At 31.6% G+C, this 16,929-nt stretch overlaps 4 protein-coding genes across 5 annotated transcripts in view; 3 read left to right on the top strand and 1 right to left on the bottom strand.

The window, feature by feature from the left end:
• The first annotated feature begins 29 nt into the window (after positions 1-29).
• Positions 30-2,942, top strand: LOC108742743 (cactin). 2 transcript variants are annotated; one of them, XM_025979405.1, is made up of 9 exons: positions 30-169; positions 224-604; positions 662-899; positions 952-1,126; positions 1,195-1,623; positions 1,687-1,876; positions 1,971-2,157; positions 2,271-2,570; positions 2,658-2,846. In XM_025979405.1, exons 1-9 carry the CDS (start codon positions 153-155, stop codon positions 2,844-2,846), a joined length of 2,106 nt encoding a protein of 701 aa, XP_025835190.1. In that variant the 5' UTR covers positions 30-152. The 2 variants fall into 2 exon arrangements, with proteins under 2 accessions (XP_025835190.1, XP_025835189.1); XM_025979404.1 differs by having other exon boundaries at positions 32-169; positions 1,968-2,157; positions 2,658-2,942.
• A 3,279-nt stretch (positions 2,943-6,221) lies between these two features.
• On the top strand, positions 6,222-9,764 carry LOC108742753 (beta-hexosaminidase subunit alpha). Its single transcript, XM_018478064.2, has 7 exons — positions 6,222-6,454; positions 6,806-6,933; positions 7,173-7,378; positions 7,434-7,549; positions 8,787-8,991; positions 9,058-9,277; positions 9,341-9,764. Exons 1-7 carry the CDS (start codon positions 6,376-6,378, stop codon positions 9,704-9,706), a joined length of 1,320 nt encoding a protein of 439 aa, XP_018333566.1. The 5' UTR covers positions 6,222-6,375; the 3' UTR covers positions 9,707-9,764.
• Positions 9,765-9,845: 81 nt separating this feature from the next.
• On the top strand, positions 9,846-10,701 carry LOC108742746 (NADH dehydrogenase [ubiquinone] iron-sulfur protein 4, mitochondrial). Its single transcript, XM_018478055.2, has 4 exons — positions 9,846-9,974; positions 10,026-10,161; positions 10,213-10,388; positions 10,458-10,701. The coding sequence occupies exons 1-4, from the start codon at positions 9,925-9,927 to the stop codon at positions 10,636-10,638; spliced, it is 543 nt and encodes a 180-aa protein (XP_018333557.1). The 5' UTR covers positions 9,846-9,924; the 3' UTR covers positions 10,639-10,701.
• Positions 10,702-11,268: 567 nt separating this feature from the next.
• The window catches only part of LOC108742742 (sodium channel protein 60E), a gene marked incomplete at its 5' end in the record, with an annotated part of 21,234 nt that continues 15,573 nt past the window's right edge, over positions 11,269-16,929 (bottom strand). Inside the window, 11 exon segments of the mRNA XM_025979408.1 lie at positions 11,269-13,000; positions 13,255-13,394; positions 13,676-13,895; positions 13,963-14,438; positions 14,504-14,669; positions 14,895-14,922; positions 15,039-15,327; positions 15,598-15,789; positions 15,853-15,957; positions 16,028-16,303; positions 16,479-16,761. Of these exon segments, the coding sequence (XP_025835193.1) occupies positions 12,169-13,000; positions 13,255-13,394; positions 13,676-13,895; positions 13,963-14,438; positions 14,504-14,669; positions 14,895-14,922; positions 15,039-15,327; positions 15,598-15,789; positions 15,853-15,957; positions 16,028-16,303; positions 16,479-16,761 (3,007 nt within the window).

The raw sequence follows: 16,929 nt of genomic DNA, 5'->3' as shown, positions 1-16,929 counted from the left end.
TACACTATACGTCAAAATCTGTGTAAATACTTTTCTAACCCATTCTAACCTGAGATTATTGTAAGCTATTGTTTTGGTTATATGTTTTGTGAACGTTATCTTATATTTTTTAAAAAAGTATTTGTTTAGTGCTGTAAAAATATTAACAGATAATGCCTAAAGATAATAGGTATTATTTATTATCCTCCCAAGTTTTGTTTTCGTATTAACAATATGCTTGTAGGGATAAAAGTTTGAGTCGAGAGAGATCAAGTTCTTTACATAAATTTAAAAAATCTCATAGTAGAGATCGTTCTCATACAAAAAAGAAATTACAAAGAAAAAAGCCTCGCTCATCTTCTCGCAAACGGAAGCACAGAAGAAAATCTAGCCCAAGTTCTGATGATTCGTCAAGTTCTTCTGACAAAAAACCTTCCACCTCATCTAAAAAGTGTGATTATGATAGTGATTCAAGTACAAGCTCAGAAAAATCTTCGTCGTCTGCTAGCTCAGATAAATCCTTAAAACTCCTTGAAAAACTTAAAGCTGAAAGATTAAAATCTTTGGAAGAACGTCACAGACAGAAGGAACTACTAAAGCTTAAGGAAACACCTGAGGAGAAAAGGTACAATAAATATACATCTTTGGTAATTTAATCATTCATTTTTAACCCGATATATAGAATAAGAAGATTGTTAAAAAAGGAAGCCAAAGAGAGAAGGAGGAAAGAACGTATGGGTTGGGATAATGAATATTTGCATTACACTAATGCAGATAATCCTTTTGGTGATGCTAATTTGTTAAGTACTTTTGTGTGGTCTAAAAAGTTATCAAAGGAAGGTTTGAAAGGCGTCAGTCATGAAGAATTGGAAGCCATAAATAGACAAAAACAAGAGGAAAATAAAAGGGAACTTGAGAAAGTAAGTTGAATTTCTAATTAATAAAGTTATTACCATTTAAAATTTTAAACAGGTTAAAAAGAGAAGATTAGAAAGAGAATTGGAAAAACAGAGGAGAGAAGAAGAGATGCAAATGTTGCAAAGAAGCAAAGAGGCAGCTCAGTTTGAAGAGTGGCAGAGACAGGAGGACAAATTTCATTTGGAACAAGCTAGGCTGAGATCCCACATTAGAATTCAGGATGGTAGAGGTTAGTGTTAACTATGTTGTTAATTAAATAATAAACTATGTATATTTCATTTTGAATGATTTTTTTAGCCAAACCCATTGATCTCTTAGCAAAGTATATAAGTGCTGAGGAGGAGGTAGATGCTGTGGAAATGCATGAACCCTATACCTACTTAAATGGTTTACAAATGAATGACTTGGAAGACTTAATTGAAGATATAAAAGTCTATAAAGAAATGGAGCATGAAAAAAATATGGACTACTGGAATGATATAATGGTAATAGTTGAGGATGAATTGCAGAAATTAAGGAAACTTGAACAGCAAGATGACTTTAATATGGGTTTGAATAGGAGGGAAGGTATACATCAAGCTGTTGCCAAAGATGTTACTGAAGTCTTTAAAGGAAAAACTGCAGTACAGCTGCAGGCATTACAAAAACAAATTGAGAAGAAGATAAGTGGTAAAACTGACGGTATTGATGTTGGGTATTGGGAATCTTTACTTTCCCAATTAAAAGGTACTACAAGTAACAATATTTATTAAGGCAAGTAATAATTACCTATAAATGTTTCTCTTTTAGCGCACATGGCCAGGGCTCGACTAAGGGATCGTCATCAGGACAACTTGAAGAGAAAATTAGAAATGTTGAAAGCTGAACAGGCGGTCGCTGTAATTAGTACAGAAACGATCCGTGAAGTCAAACGAGAACCAGGACCAAGTGATGAAAACTCTCGAGGTTCTACAGAATACGATAGCGAAGGAAAGGATATGTATGTATAAAGTTTAGAAAGTTGAGCCACTTGTTTAAATACTTATTTACTTAGTACGAAATTAACTAATTGAATATCTTTTCATTTTTAGTAGATCTGAAGATCATGCTCAAACTCTTCTTGATGAATGTTTTGCCAGGTACGATGCAGGCGGTTATAGTCCCAAACTAGTTACTGCTGATGAACTGGAACCAGGAACTATCGTGGTCGCAGAAGATGATGATTGGAAGCGTTTGGAATTTGCCAGGATTCAGGTACTCAATTCTGGAAAGAAAGTTGAGGTAACCATAAACTTAATATGTATATTTAACAATTTCAGAATGAGTTTTACTATACAAACTCTCATATTTTTAACATTCAAATTTTTATAATTTACCTTTATTGTTTCTTGTAGAATGTTCTTACTAAAGAAGAATTATTGCTTCAAAAAGAGGCAAGAAAAGGTATGGGTGACGACGAAGCTCAGTTTTCTGTTGAGGCTGCATTGGATAATCAAATCTACTTGTGGTCTGATAAATACAGGCCTCGAAAGCCGAGGTATTTCAATAGGGTACATACCGGTTTTGAATGGAATAAGTATAACCAGACGCATTATGATATGGATAATCCACCTCCAAAAATTGTTCAGGGATATAAGTTCAACATATTTTACCCAGATTTGATTGATAAGAATAGTACTCCAGAATATTTTCTTGTAAGTAACAGAACTAATCCATAATTTTTTTTCGATAAGGAACTTTTACAATTTGAAACTTTCCTCTCTGATTTATTTATTTTACAGACTCCTTGCCCGGATAATAAGGAATTTGCTATTTTACGATTTCGTGCTGGTCCGCCTTATGAAGATATCGCTTTCAAAATTGTCAATAGAGAATGGGAATATTCTTATAAAAGAGGTTTTAGATGTCAGTTTCATAATAATATATTCCAACTGTGGTTCCACTTCAAACGGTATAGGTACAGGAGATAAAAATATGAGCTCATATTATATGTTGTAAAATATATTTGTAAAATATTTTTTAAACTTTGTAATTATAAGATCTACGTAATAAACAAAAATCACGATGTGCTAAAATATTCTATTTTTTACTATCATGTTCAGTTAATATTATTTAATTTTTAATTGTTTTTAAAATGTTTACTTTAATAACAACAATGTTATATTATTTTCGTATTATATCGATTACTTAGTAAGTCTCAATTGATACTGTCTTGCTGGTTTATATCTGTTTATTTTTTAATTATAGAAGTATTTAACTACTAAATTAAAGTTATAATAAATTCTTTCTTTATTGAGATGTTCTTTTCATTGTAATGTATATATGTATAAATAAAACAGTTTTGCTTCAATTTTTTTAATTTATTTTCTGGATATACTTTACTACCAATTAACGTAATGTCCTCATACAATTTTAATCAATTATCAGCGATAGCGTTTGGCCCCTCCTTTTTTGTTAGTTAAATTGGTTAATAAGAAATTACTGTGGTATTATGCGCAAGTCGTATTTACGGTCAGTCCTTTTATCATGTAGACAAATTATCATTCTGTACTTTCTGTTATTAGCAACTACGACGATGAGAATACAATGTGTATTTTATTTATTTTCATTGCTGCTTACGCAGCAGAGTGATTGTTTTTTTCGTTCTTACTATTTCTCGTCTACAGGACCGCATGTTCGCTCCACTATCGGGGAAATTTGGCCTAAACCCCAGAAGCAAACTACTACCAGTAATTTTTTCTTTGTAGACAACAAAACTTTTAAATTCCATGTAAGTCTCAATGTAGAATTTTCAAATTATAATTGAAATAAAAGTTTTGTTACGCATCAAGGGTATTCCCTTCCGAGCGTGAATTACCACTCGAGCCGAAGGTGAGAGTGAAAATAACGCGAAGGATGGTGAAATTGTATCCTAATAAGGGGTAACAAACGCGATTTATTACTCGAGAGGGAATGTTTTGCTTTTGTTTTGCCTAAAATCAGGGAAGAAATACTGTACTTTCGGTAGGGGTATGATAAGAAATTATATTTAAAATCAATCGTAATAGAATTATTGATAAGAATTGGTATCAAAATGCAACAAAATTTGCAATTAACACAATGGCGAAAACTTTAATGTTTGCGTTGGAAAACCTTGATAAGGTTAATTCATACTTATCAAATATTATTTTACAAATTATCTGTTTATATTAGAGGTCTCGTACAAAATTTGTAGATAAATGTAAATGTTTATAGCGACCTCTTTCCTCCAATAATTTGTTTTTAAACCCATGCTAGCTGAAAACGTCACTATATGTATTCAAACGAAACTAACTTATAATTATAATTCTTAGCATGTTCTTTAGTTTTATTCTAGATAATTATTACATTACTAAAATTACGTTTAATAATCGCATCTATTTTTTGCCAATTTATTCCCTTAAAAATACGATAACAATGTAACAGGGTTCAAAAACCTTTCAAGTACCTATTTATTTGGATTTTCCTTCATAATTTGTTTTTGATAAGATAAACTAAATATTCAGGCAATTTCCTAGTCCGTTTCTAATCGAAAAAATTATTCAACACTACAGGAAATTACAATGTTTAAATATAAATTTTCATTTTGATTAGGTTTTCTTGTGTTTCTAAACTAATAAATGGAAAAACTAACTCCATATAGCTAACTAAGCCAGAACGATATTTTAAAAATATGTTTTGGTTCACGAAGGTATTTTATTTTCAAATTTTATAGGTTTTGAGAGAAGATTGTCGTCTGGTGCAAGATGCTTTAGAAAGGTATTACAAGATAATTTTGAGTGCAGGGAAACTGAAAAGAACGTTAAATGTGATAGAAAGTTCGTCGAGCAATAAAAAATTTATGGGAATAATAAATGGGCTAGATATTCTTCTTAAGAACAAATGCGAAACACTACCATCTATTGATATGGACGAAAATTGTAAGTAGATCTAAAAAAAGGACAATTAAAAATTCGAAACAGAATTAACATATATCTGTTTGGAAAATTTGTTCTATCAGGATTGTAGGCAGTTCTGTAAAATTATTTATGTTAAATTTCATATTTTTCCTCCCTTCTATGTTGGAAAGCAATACATTTAGTAAGAATAAAATCATTTAGAGTAATTAAAGTNTTAGCAAATGTTACTTACGTCCACAGGTAAAATTTCACCCTCGTCGTCGACGCACTTGAAAAATTTTCCTCCAAAAAATTGGACGCCCATGATGGAAAAAATCAACCAAAAAACTAAACACACCAAAAGCACATTGAATATGCTAGGAATGGCATACATCAATGCGTTTACAACGATTCTCATTCCCTGCCACCGGCTTATTGCCCTAAGTGGCCTCAAAGCCCTTAAAGTCCTCAAGGAACGAAGGACTCTTAAATTTTCATTTTCTTCTATTAACAAGCTAAACACCGAAACCTTTAACAAATAATATTTTTCACTCTTATTTAATTGTATTATCGATTAATATCTTGAGCTAATTGAGTTTATTTTACCATTAACTTGCAGAAAATTTGTTTTAAATGAACTAGTCGATATCAATTTGAACATTAGTACATACTTATAAGCAATTGTTATAATGGTGGAAACTTACGAAAACAATTAAAAAGTCCAACAGTGTCCAAAAACTCGTAAAATATTTATGGAAACCGTGAGCTAACCATTTTAGAAGCATCTCAATTACAAATATCACACAGAATGCTAAATTGGTCCAGTATAAAATCGTTTTAAGACGAGGATTATCGTTTAAATAAATGTCCTCAAAGCAGAGTGTGATACTTGAGGCGAAAATTAAAACCAAAACCACCCACTCGAACACGGGGGTGTCAACTATTGACAAAACGTACGTTCTTACTTTCATTAATTTCTTGTATGCCCTACTATCAGTGCATTTTTCACATAAAATACATCTGAAAAGAAAAGAATGACGTATATTATGAGTAATACAATTACTGAATATATTTAAAAAAATGAATGCGGTCAATGAATTAATTATTTGTAAACGTTTAGGAACATTTCCAAGTCGTCTTCGACAATACCAATTTCTTCCTCTTGATGAGCTTGGTTGAAGTTTTCTAATATAATAAACCTTTCAAGTACCTATTTATTTGGATTTTCCTTCATAATTTGTTTTTGATAAGATAAACTAAATATTCAGGCAATTTCCTAGTCCGTTTCTAATCGAAAAAATTATTCAACACTACAGGAAATTACAATGTTTAAATATAAATTTTCATTTTGATTAGGTTTTCTTGTGTTTCTAAACTAATAAATGGAAAAACTAACTCCATATAGCTAACTAAGCCAGAACGATATTTTAAAAATATGTTTTGGTTCACGAAGGTATTTTATTTTCAAATTTTATAGGTTTTGAGAGAAGATTGTCGTCTGGTGCAAGATGCTTTAGAAAGGTATTACAAGATAATTTTGAGTGCAGGGAAACTGAAAAGAACGTTAAATGTGATAGAAAGTTCGTCGAGCAATAAAAAATTTATGGGAATAATAAATGGGCTAGATATTCTTCTTAAGAACAAATGCGAAACACTACCATCTATTGATATGGACGAAAATTGTAAGTAGATCTAAAAAAAGGACAATTAAAAATTCGAAACAGAATTAACATATATCTGTTTGGAAAATTTGTTCTATCAGGATTGTAGGCAGTTCTGTAAAATTATTTATGTTAAATTTCATATTTTTCCTCCCTTCTATGTTGGAAAGCAATACATTTAGTAAGAATAAAATCATTTAGAGTAATTAAAGTCAAAAACTTTTATCTGTTAAATAAACGACCAAAAAAAAGTAATGGAGGTAATTCAGCCTCTTCAATTGCGTATCTGACTGTCTCTATAGATTTCGTTTAGCTACTGCAATGTTTAATAATGAATATTCCTATCTATAAGTTATCATATCTTTGTTAAAGACGAATTATCAGTTAGTGGTAGCAAGAGTAACACCTTAGCGCTTTTAACTTCCGATTCAGTATGGGGAATCTTGCGAGGTTTGGAGTCATTTTCCCAACTTCTGTACGCTTCGGTTAAAGGAAACATGGTAAAATTATAGTTCAATATTTTATGCATAAAGTTGTATTTATTAGTATGCAAAAAAGGATCAACTTTAAATTTTGTTTATTAAATCTAAGGACGTGAAACTAAAAACAAAACCATTAATTAAGCTGTTTCTCAAAAATAACATTTTTATTGATAAAGCTCAGAATATTTTGCTATTTCGTATTTTTGTTCAATAAGAATGTGTATCTTTCGAGATAAAAATTAAAAACAATATTTTAGATATTCATAAACGAAACATACATCGAAGACTACCCCCGATATACGCATAGGGGTTTACTTATAGATACATCTCGACATTATCTTCCTCTAAAAACTATAAAACTAATACTTGAAGGAATGGAATATAATAAATTGAATGTGCTTCACTGGCATATTACAGACGACGAAAGTTTTCCATACCAAAGTCGAAAATTTCCTGAATTGAGGTATTATACGGTACTCAATTGGTTTTTAAAATTAATTACAGTGTTAATATTTTAGCGATAAAGGCGCTTACCATCCAGAAATGTTTATATATACCCAAAATGATATCCTAAAGATAATAAGATATGCAACTCAAAGAGGTATAAGAGTTATACCAGAATTCGATACTCCAGGTAATTGTTTGATTATTTCTCTATTAATAATTTTCCAAAATATAACATTTTTATTGCAAAATTGCAATTAGGAAAACATTTGCCAGGTAATATTTTGAAAACAGTACATACGGATATACAAATTTTTATTTACAAATTATTAACCAATACTTTAAAAGTGCGCGCATGCTTTCTAAGGGGTACTTTTTACGTATATAAAACATTAAAACTATAATACCAATTTTTGAACATTTCCCAAGTAAAAGAACATCTTATTAGACAAACTCCAACGTTTCACTCTATAGTGGTGGAATTTATCAAGGAAATTGTCGAGTTAACAACCAGCAAATAATATCAACATTTTCTTAAACCTAGTTTTAGTTATGCACCCTAACTTATTCTGCAAAACTTAAGTTACTTCCTTAAACGTTGCAGTTTGTCTAATAAAGTGTTCTATCACTTGAGAAAAGTCCATATATTGATGTAATCTATCTACAATCTGTTCAGGGAAATTAATATTTAAAATTACAAGATATTGAACATTTTTATAATCTGTAATTTCTTTTATACAACGTCCCAGTTCTCAAACATCATTTATTCAAATTTCGTATTGTATTGTAGATAATTACAAGTATTATAAAACTTATTTAATTTTTTATAGCACTTGCTGTAATGGCATCAAATATTACCAAACGGTGCTTTCAACTGAAATAACGAGAACAAAAAAATCATAACAATTAATAAGAAATCATAAATATTAGGTACCTGGCACAAACATTGCGATTACTCTAATTATAAGTGTAATAATTAACAAGAAAATGTTGTATTGTTTACCTACATTGTATAATCAGCAATAACACAAAATAGTGAAATTTCAATACGATTTTCCAAACATAAAGCGTGTTAATTTTGGTTAATTATAACACATAAACAAAAAAAATATATAGTACATATACATTACCTATACACAATGCAATATCTTTGGCCTTCACCTTTCTATCTAAAATGTGGTCACATTTTCGCGGAGTAGGGGATAATGTAATTAAAACGATAAACTAATTAGTCTCAGGAATAAAAAATGTCCGATATTTGAAAAATTAATTGCTATTTGTAAACCATTATTATAAATTTAAATTTCAATGTAAAGAAAACTCAAATTTTACGATTGCGATGTCGTTTACACAATAAGTACCCTTAATAATGTGCTAAGTACTCGTCAAAATCTAAATAGAAAATGTAATCTATTCCAAGATTTTAGGGCACACAAGATCTTGGGGAGAAGGAAGGCCGGAATTGTTAACTGTATGTGACAGCTCACGGGATGGCACCAATTTTTATGGACCCATAAATCCAAGCAATAGTTTTGTGTTTTCATTTATGGAAGAATTCTTTAAAGAAATCAAAGAATTATTTCCTGAAAGATATATGCATTTAGGTGGAGATGAAGTATCTTTTGAATGCTGGTATGAATAAGAAATTTGAATGTACAAAAGGGTACCTAAATATATATCACGAGAAACACGTTTTAGGAAAGCCAATAAAGATGTTAATAGTTTTATGAGGAAAATGAATATAACAGGTGATTATGCAGCTTTGGAGGGTTATTATATTCAAAGATTATTAAATATCGTTAACAAGTTAAATATTAGCCCTGTGGTATGGGAAGAAGTATTTAATAATGGCGTTAAATTGCCTACTTCGACAGTCGTTCAAGTTTGGATAGAACCATGGAAAAAAACAGTACAAGCTGTAAGTCAAATGTTTATAATACTAATGCCTTCTTTTTAACCTTGTTATATTTGATAATTTTAGGCAACAAATCGAAGTCACGGTGTACTTTTGTCGAGTTGTTGGTACTTAGATCATCTCGCCACCGGTGGAGATTGGATCAATTTTTACAAATGTGAGCCGAGTAGTTTCGCTGGAACGCCAGTTCAGAAGAAGTTGGTTATAGGGGGAGAAGCGTGTATGTGGGGAGAAGTTGTTAATAGATTTAATATAATTCCACGGATTTTTCCTCGAGTTAGCGCCGTTGCAGAAGTATTATGGTCCACCATAAAGTCAAGAGATTTAAAAACTATGCAGTCAGTTTCTGCACGATTAGAAGAACATACTTGTCGAATGAATAAAAGGGGAATCTCAGCACAACCCCCGAATGGGGCAGGGTTTTGCATATAATGTTTTTAATTTTACGTAGAGAATAAATTGTATAGATTATTTTGTAAGAGAAAAATAANAATAAAAATTCGGTTTTGTTATTATTCAAACAAAACTGAACCTGGACGTTAAGATTAATGAACGCACCTTCTATGGTATAGTTACCTAATACAACTTTACATTTTGAGGTTTAAGGTTATAAATATACAATTTGTAAATTAATTAGAAGTTGTTTAAAAATGGCACATCTAAAAGTACTGCCACAATTTCTTACCAATGTTAATAGATGGTAATCGTTATTCTCTGAACTACTACCTTATTTTAATTTGAAATGTTTAAGGTGCTGCGCAAGTTTCTCTACAAGCACTTTTAGGCAGATAACTTTTGATCCAACTGATATTAAATCAGCTCTAGCTACTCCCGAAGAAATTGCTCATAAAAAGCAACTTAAAAATACGGTGTGCGTGGAGGGACCAGTACGTATTGTTTGGAAATATATGAACACCTTTATATAAGAAATTTTTAAGGTTAATTTAAGCCCCATTTCTGGGGTGCCTGAAGAAATAGTTAAGGAGCGTCGCGTGAGGATCTTTGAACCCGCTAAAAATGCTATGCAAAGTGGAACTGACAATATTGGAAATTGGAGAATAGAGTTTGACAACCGTGAAAGATGGGAAAATCCTTTGATGGGTTGGTGTTCTAGGTAAACTAATATCTTATAATTTTTGGTATGGAATACACTCTATTGCTATGCATGCACTTGTATTTTTAGTGGGGATCCTCACTCTAATTTACATATTCAGTTCAGTACAAAAGAAGAAGCTATTACCTATTGCCAGAAAAATGGATATAAATTTTATGTCGAAAAATCACACCTTGAAAAGAAATTTAAACCAAAGTCGTATGCTGCCAATTTTTCGTGGAATAAACATACCAGAGTATCAACAAAATAAACAACTAAAACATAACTAAATAAATAATTTGTTTAGAAATATTATGTAAATAAAATATGCTAATAATAATTCAGTTTTGATCTAAAAATTTGCAATAAACTAAATGCTATATTTAATTTGTTGATAATTTCGAGTTATTGTACAAAAAATTAATTACAAAAGGTTTAATTTATGAATAATTTTGTTTTTTGAAATTAATTTCCCGATCTTCTCCCAGAAAGGGCGCGTTTGTTAAAACATTATTTTTACATGATTGACAAGTAAATAAGTGGAAGGACGTTGTATTATTTATTCATAATCATTATTTAACAATAAATAACTGCATGTTCCCAATAACAAGTCTATCTTTATATAATAGCAATTTTTGTAACTAGACATTGGAGGTATAAAAACTGCTTAAGAGTCTTGCAAAAGCACAAGTGATTTATAAGACCCAAAAAATTACATAATGTTCACGAATATCTATTCTTAAACATAAGAAAAGTGAACTATAAATAATTTAACTTCGTATCGGATAATTAGTGCATCTGGCTAAACGAAATCTACTGGTAAATATCAAACGATAAAGCTAGCAAATTTAACAAATGTTATATTATTTAATATTTTTAAAACTACTGATTGTAGCCGCGGTTTCTTTCATTCGAATAACTCATCAACTACATTTTTTGTAATTGACTTGAATGTTAGGCTGAACGCATTAATTTTGGGCTGGAAACTTACTTGAAAACTACATATGTACATTTTTCTTAAACTACAAACTGTTTTTTTTTTATGTAACTACTATTTACAGTTAGGTTTTTTCTGTACAACATGTTAGAATTAAACTTTACCGTATTTTATAAGTTGAACACCAAGCATCACTTTATGTTTTATTTGTACCAATTATAAACTATATAATATTGACTATTGTAGCTCATAGTTGCGCACTTTTTAAACTTTATTTCGAAACTTCTTGTACGTATCGTTACTGCATCAAGTACAAACAGAAAACAAAATGATGCCTGTTTCTAAAAGGAATTCTAAAACGAACTAATAGAAAAATCTAATCTATGTACAGTATCACAGAAAATATTCAGACCCCTATGCATTTCATTCTCTATCAGTTCTAAAGCAAATTTTTAAAAGGAGAATAGCTATTATTGCTTAAATTGATATGCTCTTTAACTGAACATTAAAATCAGCTCAAAATGTAATTTTTATTTCAAGTAATAATATTGAAGAAATGAAGCTGATAAACCCATGTTAATACCCCACGACATTATTCGTTGTTCTGCTTCCTTGATTTTTATGAACATTTGATTTGTACAGATAAACATTTCAATAGCGAATCAGAAATTAGATTAACATTACTTAAACGGCTTGCGAACAATTTTTTATAGTAGCTGCTTATTTTAATGAAGCATATCATGCCTATATATGGTTTTTACTTTATTGAGATTTCTTTGGCCTTTAATTTGTACGCCATGTAAGTAAATTTAAATTAATTTGTAAAAATGGGCTACCCTAAAATCTTCATAAACAAAATTAGCATCAGCTTCCTCGAGTTTCGTTGTTATCTTCATGAGATTCGTCATCTCTGTTAATCAATGATTCAGGGATAACTGTTACTGTAGTCTCCAAATCACTTTCTTCGTCTCTGTACTCCTCACTTTCACGATGAACAAGAGCTTGCACAACTGTTGTCTCACTATCTTGTCTCGTTAGAGTAGGTTTTGAGGAAGGAGACTCAGGAGACGCCTCCGTAACTAGAATACTTACATCAGGATTGCAAGGGGGGTCAGATTTTGTATGTTGTACTTTGTGTTTTTTCGGTTGAAGTTTTGTTGAACTCGCTCTATCAAGTCCTTTCCTTTGTATTAAGCTACCCCTTTTTGGTTTAATTGGTTGTTGTTGTCCATTTACTGGCTGAGGAGTGATTATTGGAAGCAAGTTAATCACGCCTTTACCAGGATCTTTTTTGGGCATGGGTGGTGACTCTTCAACCGTTTCAACAGCATCTTGATGTTTCAAAAAGAAATTGTAGATGCTCCTTCGACGTGTTGAACCAGTAGGGGTTGTTGGAGTGGTAGTTAAAGGAGTTGCTGAGTCAACTTTTATAGAAACGTCAGCAGGATCACGAGTTAGTTCGAGTTCTTCAGGAGAAATATTAACTGCACTAGAGAGCAGAAGTAATGGCAAATTCAACCAAGGTCCACCGAGTTCACTTAAGTCACTTGCATCTGATGCGCGAGAAGATTTACGTGAAGAAGCCCTACTTCCTCGATGAACGTGTAGAAAAGCTGAGAGGCGGCTCTGCCATCCACCTGGGGATGATGTCTGTGTAGTTTCGTCTTCTAATTCCCTTTCCTTTTCCTGCTTCCGTCTGGAATAATCAGTGTAATGCAATATTTGTCCTGATCTACTAATTTTTACATTCAATCTCACAAAACAAAAGTTTATTAATCGTGCTCTTTGCAACTAATAACAACATTAAGCGTTCTAAACGAAAAAGGAACTTTTTATGTTTCCTGGTATATTTGAAATTGCTTAAAGTAAAGACGAAAGCCATGTTCCAATTTCGCCGAAAGATATCAAGCAAGAAAACATGCCTCTTTATTACATAGCATGTTGTCATACCTAAGGTAATCATGCCAAGACTTTTGGATTATTCTCGCAGCCTTATCTTGTCGTTTCCAAATTCTTGTTGATGATACTATTTCAAGCTGCTTTCGTGTGGGAAATTGTTTCTTAAATTTAATGTCCATTTGTTCTTGTAACTGAAATTAGTTGCGTCAATTTTGTAAGATGTTGGAATGACAAATTTGTTGCGTGTTGTGCGAAATTCTGTTCGATTGTATCAATTTTAGACTCATTATTTCATAATACCTTTTAATGGTTTTAATTGTATGTTACACTATACTTTAAAATTAAATAACTATTGTACGTGTAAATTACTTAAAGGTTTCGAAGGAAAACTTGTTTAACAACATCCTATTTCCAATCAAGTGTGAAAATATGAGGGTCCACCACATGAAGTAAATAGCAAAATGTCACTTACCTGCCTGAAGGTATCAGTTTCTTCAACGTGTCCTAAGACATGTTTAACTAAGGAATGTAATATATCGAGGCAGTGTATCCTGTTTCCCTTTGCAATTGGTAGATTAAAGCTAACCAGTGCGACAGTATTGGGTTTTGGAATGCCCAGTGGTGGGTCGAGAGATGCTATGAAATCTGAGAGCTGAGCAAATCTTATAAATTGCGTTGCATGTGGGTCATACCTACAAAAAACCGAAAGTGTTTCACATTTACTCAATTATTAACACATTATAAAAATCTTATTATTACTTCGACCAACGAATGTAGAACATTTCCAAGTCGTCTTCGACAATACCAATTTCTTCCTCTTGATGAGCTTGGTTGAAGTTTTCTAATATAATGGCTATGTACATGTTTATTATTATCATGTAATTGATTATTATGAAACTAGTTAAATAAGTAATTGCCAGTAACGGATATCCGCAGTCACCATTGCTGAGATTGTTAAAGTGTGGATCACACTCTGGGGGTTCAATCATCAAGGATTCTAACACATCATTCCATCCGGCGGATGTCATGAGACGAAATAGTAGATGCATGGATCTTGCGAAAGTTTGAAAATTTACCATGTCGTCTAAAGCTCCTTGCTGCTTTACGTGACCAAATAAAGACATCCCAATGATGGCGTATATAAACGTTACTAATGCCAATAAGGCTCCTATGTTGAAGAGAGCTGGTAGAGACACCACCAGAGCAAAAAGAAGTTTTCTAATACCTTTAGCGGCCTAATCAATCGACGAGGAAAAATACGTTATGTTTATATTCAATGGGGACAAACGTTTCAACTTACTTTTATTAGTCGTAATATTCTCCCTATTCTAAATACCCGTACAACTCTAAGTAACGTTGGCGAAACTGGAAAATCGATCATTATATCTTCCATTAAAATGCCGAGAATTGATGCAATCACTAATAAAAAATCAAACACGTTCCAAGGGACCGTAAAATAATGGTACCTGAGTCCTAGTATCTTGACANTTTTTTTATTGTTACCCACTGTTTAGAATCAGAAAAAGGAAATTTTTAAACAATATTTTATTTTGATATTCATTTTTATCTGTTTCCTATTTATTGGGTTTCATGATCAACAACTGCCACACTTTTAGACCTAAGCTCATGTATGGAGATGTCCCACTAATAAAAAATCAAACACGTTCCAAGGGACCGTAAAATAATGGTACCTGAGTCCTAGTATCTTGACAATACATTCTAAAAAATACTTTTCTGTGTTATTTTGTAAATTGATCATCTTCGCTGGTCGTGAAAATGGTTGATATTTACTCAAACTTATTTTATTGCTTGATGCTAACATCAGAAAAACTTACCCAAACCGAAAACTGTAGTAAAAAAGGCATTGCTAACTTCTAATATAAAATAGATGGCATGGGGCTGGTTGTAATGTTCTATACCCATGGTTAACATATTGAGAAAAATGAGGATAAATATTGCTATCTCGAATCGTCTCGAATTCGATAGATCGTAAAATAAAGCTAAAAATTGATTAATTGGCCTCTTTATTACTTTCTGTGGCTTTTTTCTTCCCAACTTCTTCATCGCAGTGTAATAGTGCTTTTGACTTTCGGTCAGAAACATTTCCAGCACACCACCCTCATACTATAAAGAAAGTTGTTTTTTCTTTTATGTGGGGTGTCTCACGGCGAGCTTAGATTAGAACAGTTTTGAAAAAATGTTGAATTTTTTGTAAAATTCATTGATTCTGGATCTTGGCATTGTTACAAATTACAAATTGTTTTATTTATTGAAAACTTTAAAAGTATTTTTAAGTTTGACAGTGTATTTTTTAAGTCTTCTAAAACTATTTTCAAAAACTGCCTAATGCGAGCTCGTGGTGGGACACCCCGTATATTAATTTCAGTAACGTACCTTTTTCTTGAGCATATTGAAATTATCGATAATTACTCCTATGAAAAGATTCAAAGTAAAGAAAGAACCGCAAACAATAAATATGACGAAATAAATGTAAGCGTACAGGTTAGCCTCCCTTTGTGGCTGCAAATGCACCCCCCTGGCATCGACCGCGTCCGCCATGACTTCCATCCACCCTTCGAAAGTTGCCTGTTTTGTGAGTTGTATTACAATTATCAAATAAATAAATAAAAACAAATAATATATACTCACCACTTAAAAAAGCGCCAAATATGCCACCCCAACATGATCAAAAGACACTTTCGAATTAACCCAGGTTAAATTGTTTTCTAAACATTGCGAACGGGAATTGATTATCTAAAATATAAAAAAAAAGAAAAGGAAATTTAAAAAGACTTCAAAATCAAATTTAGCAAATATTACTTACGTCTACAGGTAAAATTTCTCCCTCGTCGTCGACGCACTTGAAAAATTTTCCTCCAAAAAATTGGACGCCCATGATGGAAAAAATCAACCAAAAAACTAAACACACCAAAAGCACATTGAATATGCTAGGAATGGCATACATCAATGCGTTTACAACGATTCTCATTCCCTGCCACCGGCTTATTGCCCTAAGTGGCCTCAAAGCCCTTAAAGTCCTCAAGGAACGAAGGACTCTTAAATTTTCATTTTCTTCTATTAACAAGCTAAACACCGAAACCTTTAACAAATAATATTTTTCACTCTTATTTAATTGTATTATCGATTAATATCTTGAGCTAATTGAGTTTATTTTACCATTAACTTGCAGAAAATTTGTTTTAAATGAACTAGTCGATATCAATTTGAACATTAGTACATACTTATAAGCAATTGTTATAATGGTGGAAACTTACGAAAACAATTAAAAAGTCCAACAGTGTCCAAAAACTCGTAAAATATTTATGGAAACCGTGAGCTAACCATTTTAGAAGCATCTCAATTACAAATATCACACAGAATGCTAAATTGGTCCAGTATAAAATCGTTTTAAGACGAGGATTATCGTTTAAATAAATGTCCTCAAAGCAGAGTGTGATACTTGAGGCGAAAATTAAAACCAAAACCACCCACTCGAACACGGGGGTGTCAACTATTGACAAAACGTACGTTCTTACTTTCATTAATTTCTTGTATGCCCTACTATCAGTGCATTTTTCACATAAAATACATCTGAAAAGAAAAGAATGACGTATATTATGAGTAATACAATTACTGAATATATTTAAAAAAATGAATGCGGTCAATGAATTAATTATTTGTAAACGTTTAGAATATAAATTTAAATCCTTTTAATAATATTATATA

The sequence above is a fragment of the Agrilus planipennis genome, unplaced genomic scaffold (assembly GCF_000699045.2).
Source record: "Agrilus planipennis isolate EAB-ADULT unplaced genomic scaffold, Apla_2.0 scaffold361, whole genome shotgun sequence".
In the NCBI taxonomy this organism is placed as follows: domain Eukaryota; kingdom Metazoa; phylum Arthropoda; class Insecta; order Coleoptera; family Buprestidae; genus Agrilus; species Agrilus planipennis.
The sequence above is the reverse complement of the archived record's forward strand: the minus strand, read 5'-3'. Positions and strand labels throughout refer to the sequence as shown.

Excerpts from the sequence above, each read along its gene's own strand:
- LOC108742743 (XM_025979404.1), top strand. Across the intron at positions 2,158-2,270 it reads ATTCTGGAAAGAAAGTTGAG|AATGTTCTTACTAAAGAAGA; the intron begins GTAACCATAAAC and ends TGTTTCTTGTAG. Across the intron at positions 2,571-2,657 it reads GTACTCCAGAATATTTTCTT|ACTCCTTGCCCGGATAATAA; the intron begins GTAAGTAACAGA and ends TTTATTTTACAG.
- LOC108742753 (XM_018478064.2), top strand. The coding sequence starts at position 6,376 with ATGGGAATAATAAATGGGCTAGATATTCTTCTTAAGAACAAATGCGAA. Across the intron at positions 6,455-6,805 it reads TATTGATATGGACGAAAATT|ACGAATTATCAGTTAGTGGT; the intron begins GTAAGTAGATCT and ends TCTTTGTTAAAG. Across the intron at positions 7,379-7,433 it reads CGAAAATTTCCTGAATTGAG|CGATAAAGGCGCTTACCATC; the intron begins GTATTATACGGT and ends TTAATATTTTAG.
- LOC108742746 (XM_018478055.2), top strand. The coding sequence starts at position 9,925 with ATGGCACATCTAAAAGTACTGCCACAATTTCTTACCAATGTTAATAGA. Across the intron at positions 9,975-10,025 it reads CTTACCAATGTTAATAGATG|GTGCTGCGCAAGTTTCTCTA; the intron begins GTAATCGTTATT and ends GAAATGTTTAAG. Across the intron at positions 10,389-10,457 it reads TTGATGGGTTGGTGTTCTAG|TGGGGATCCTCACTCTAATT; the intron begins GTAAACTAATAT and ends TTGTATTTTTAG.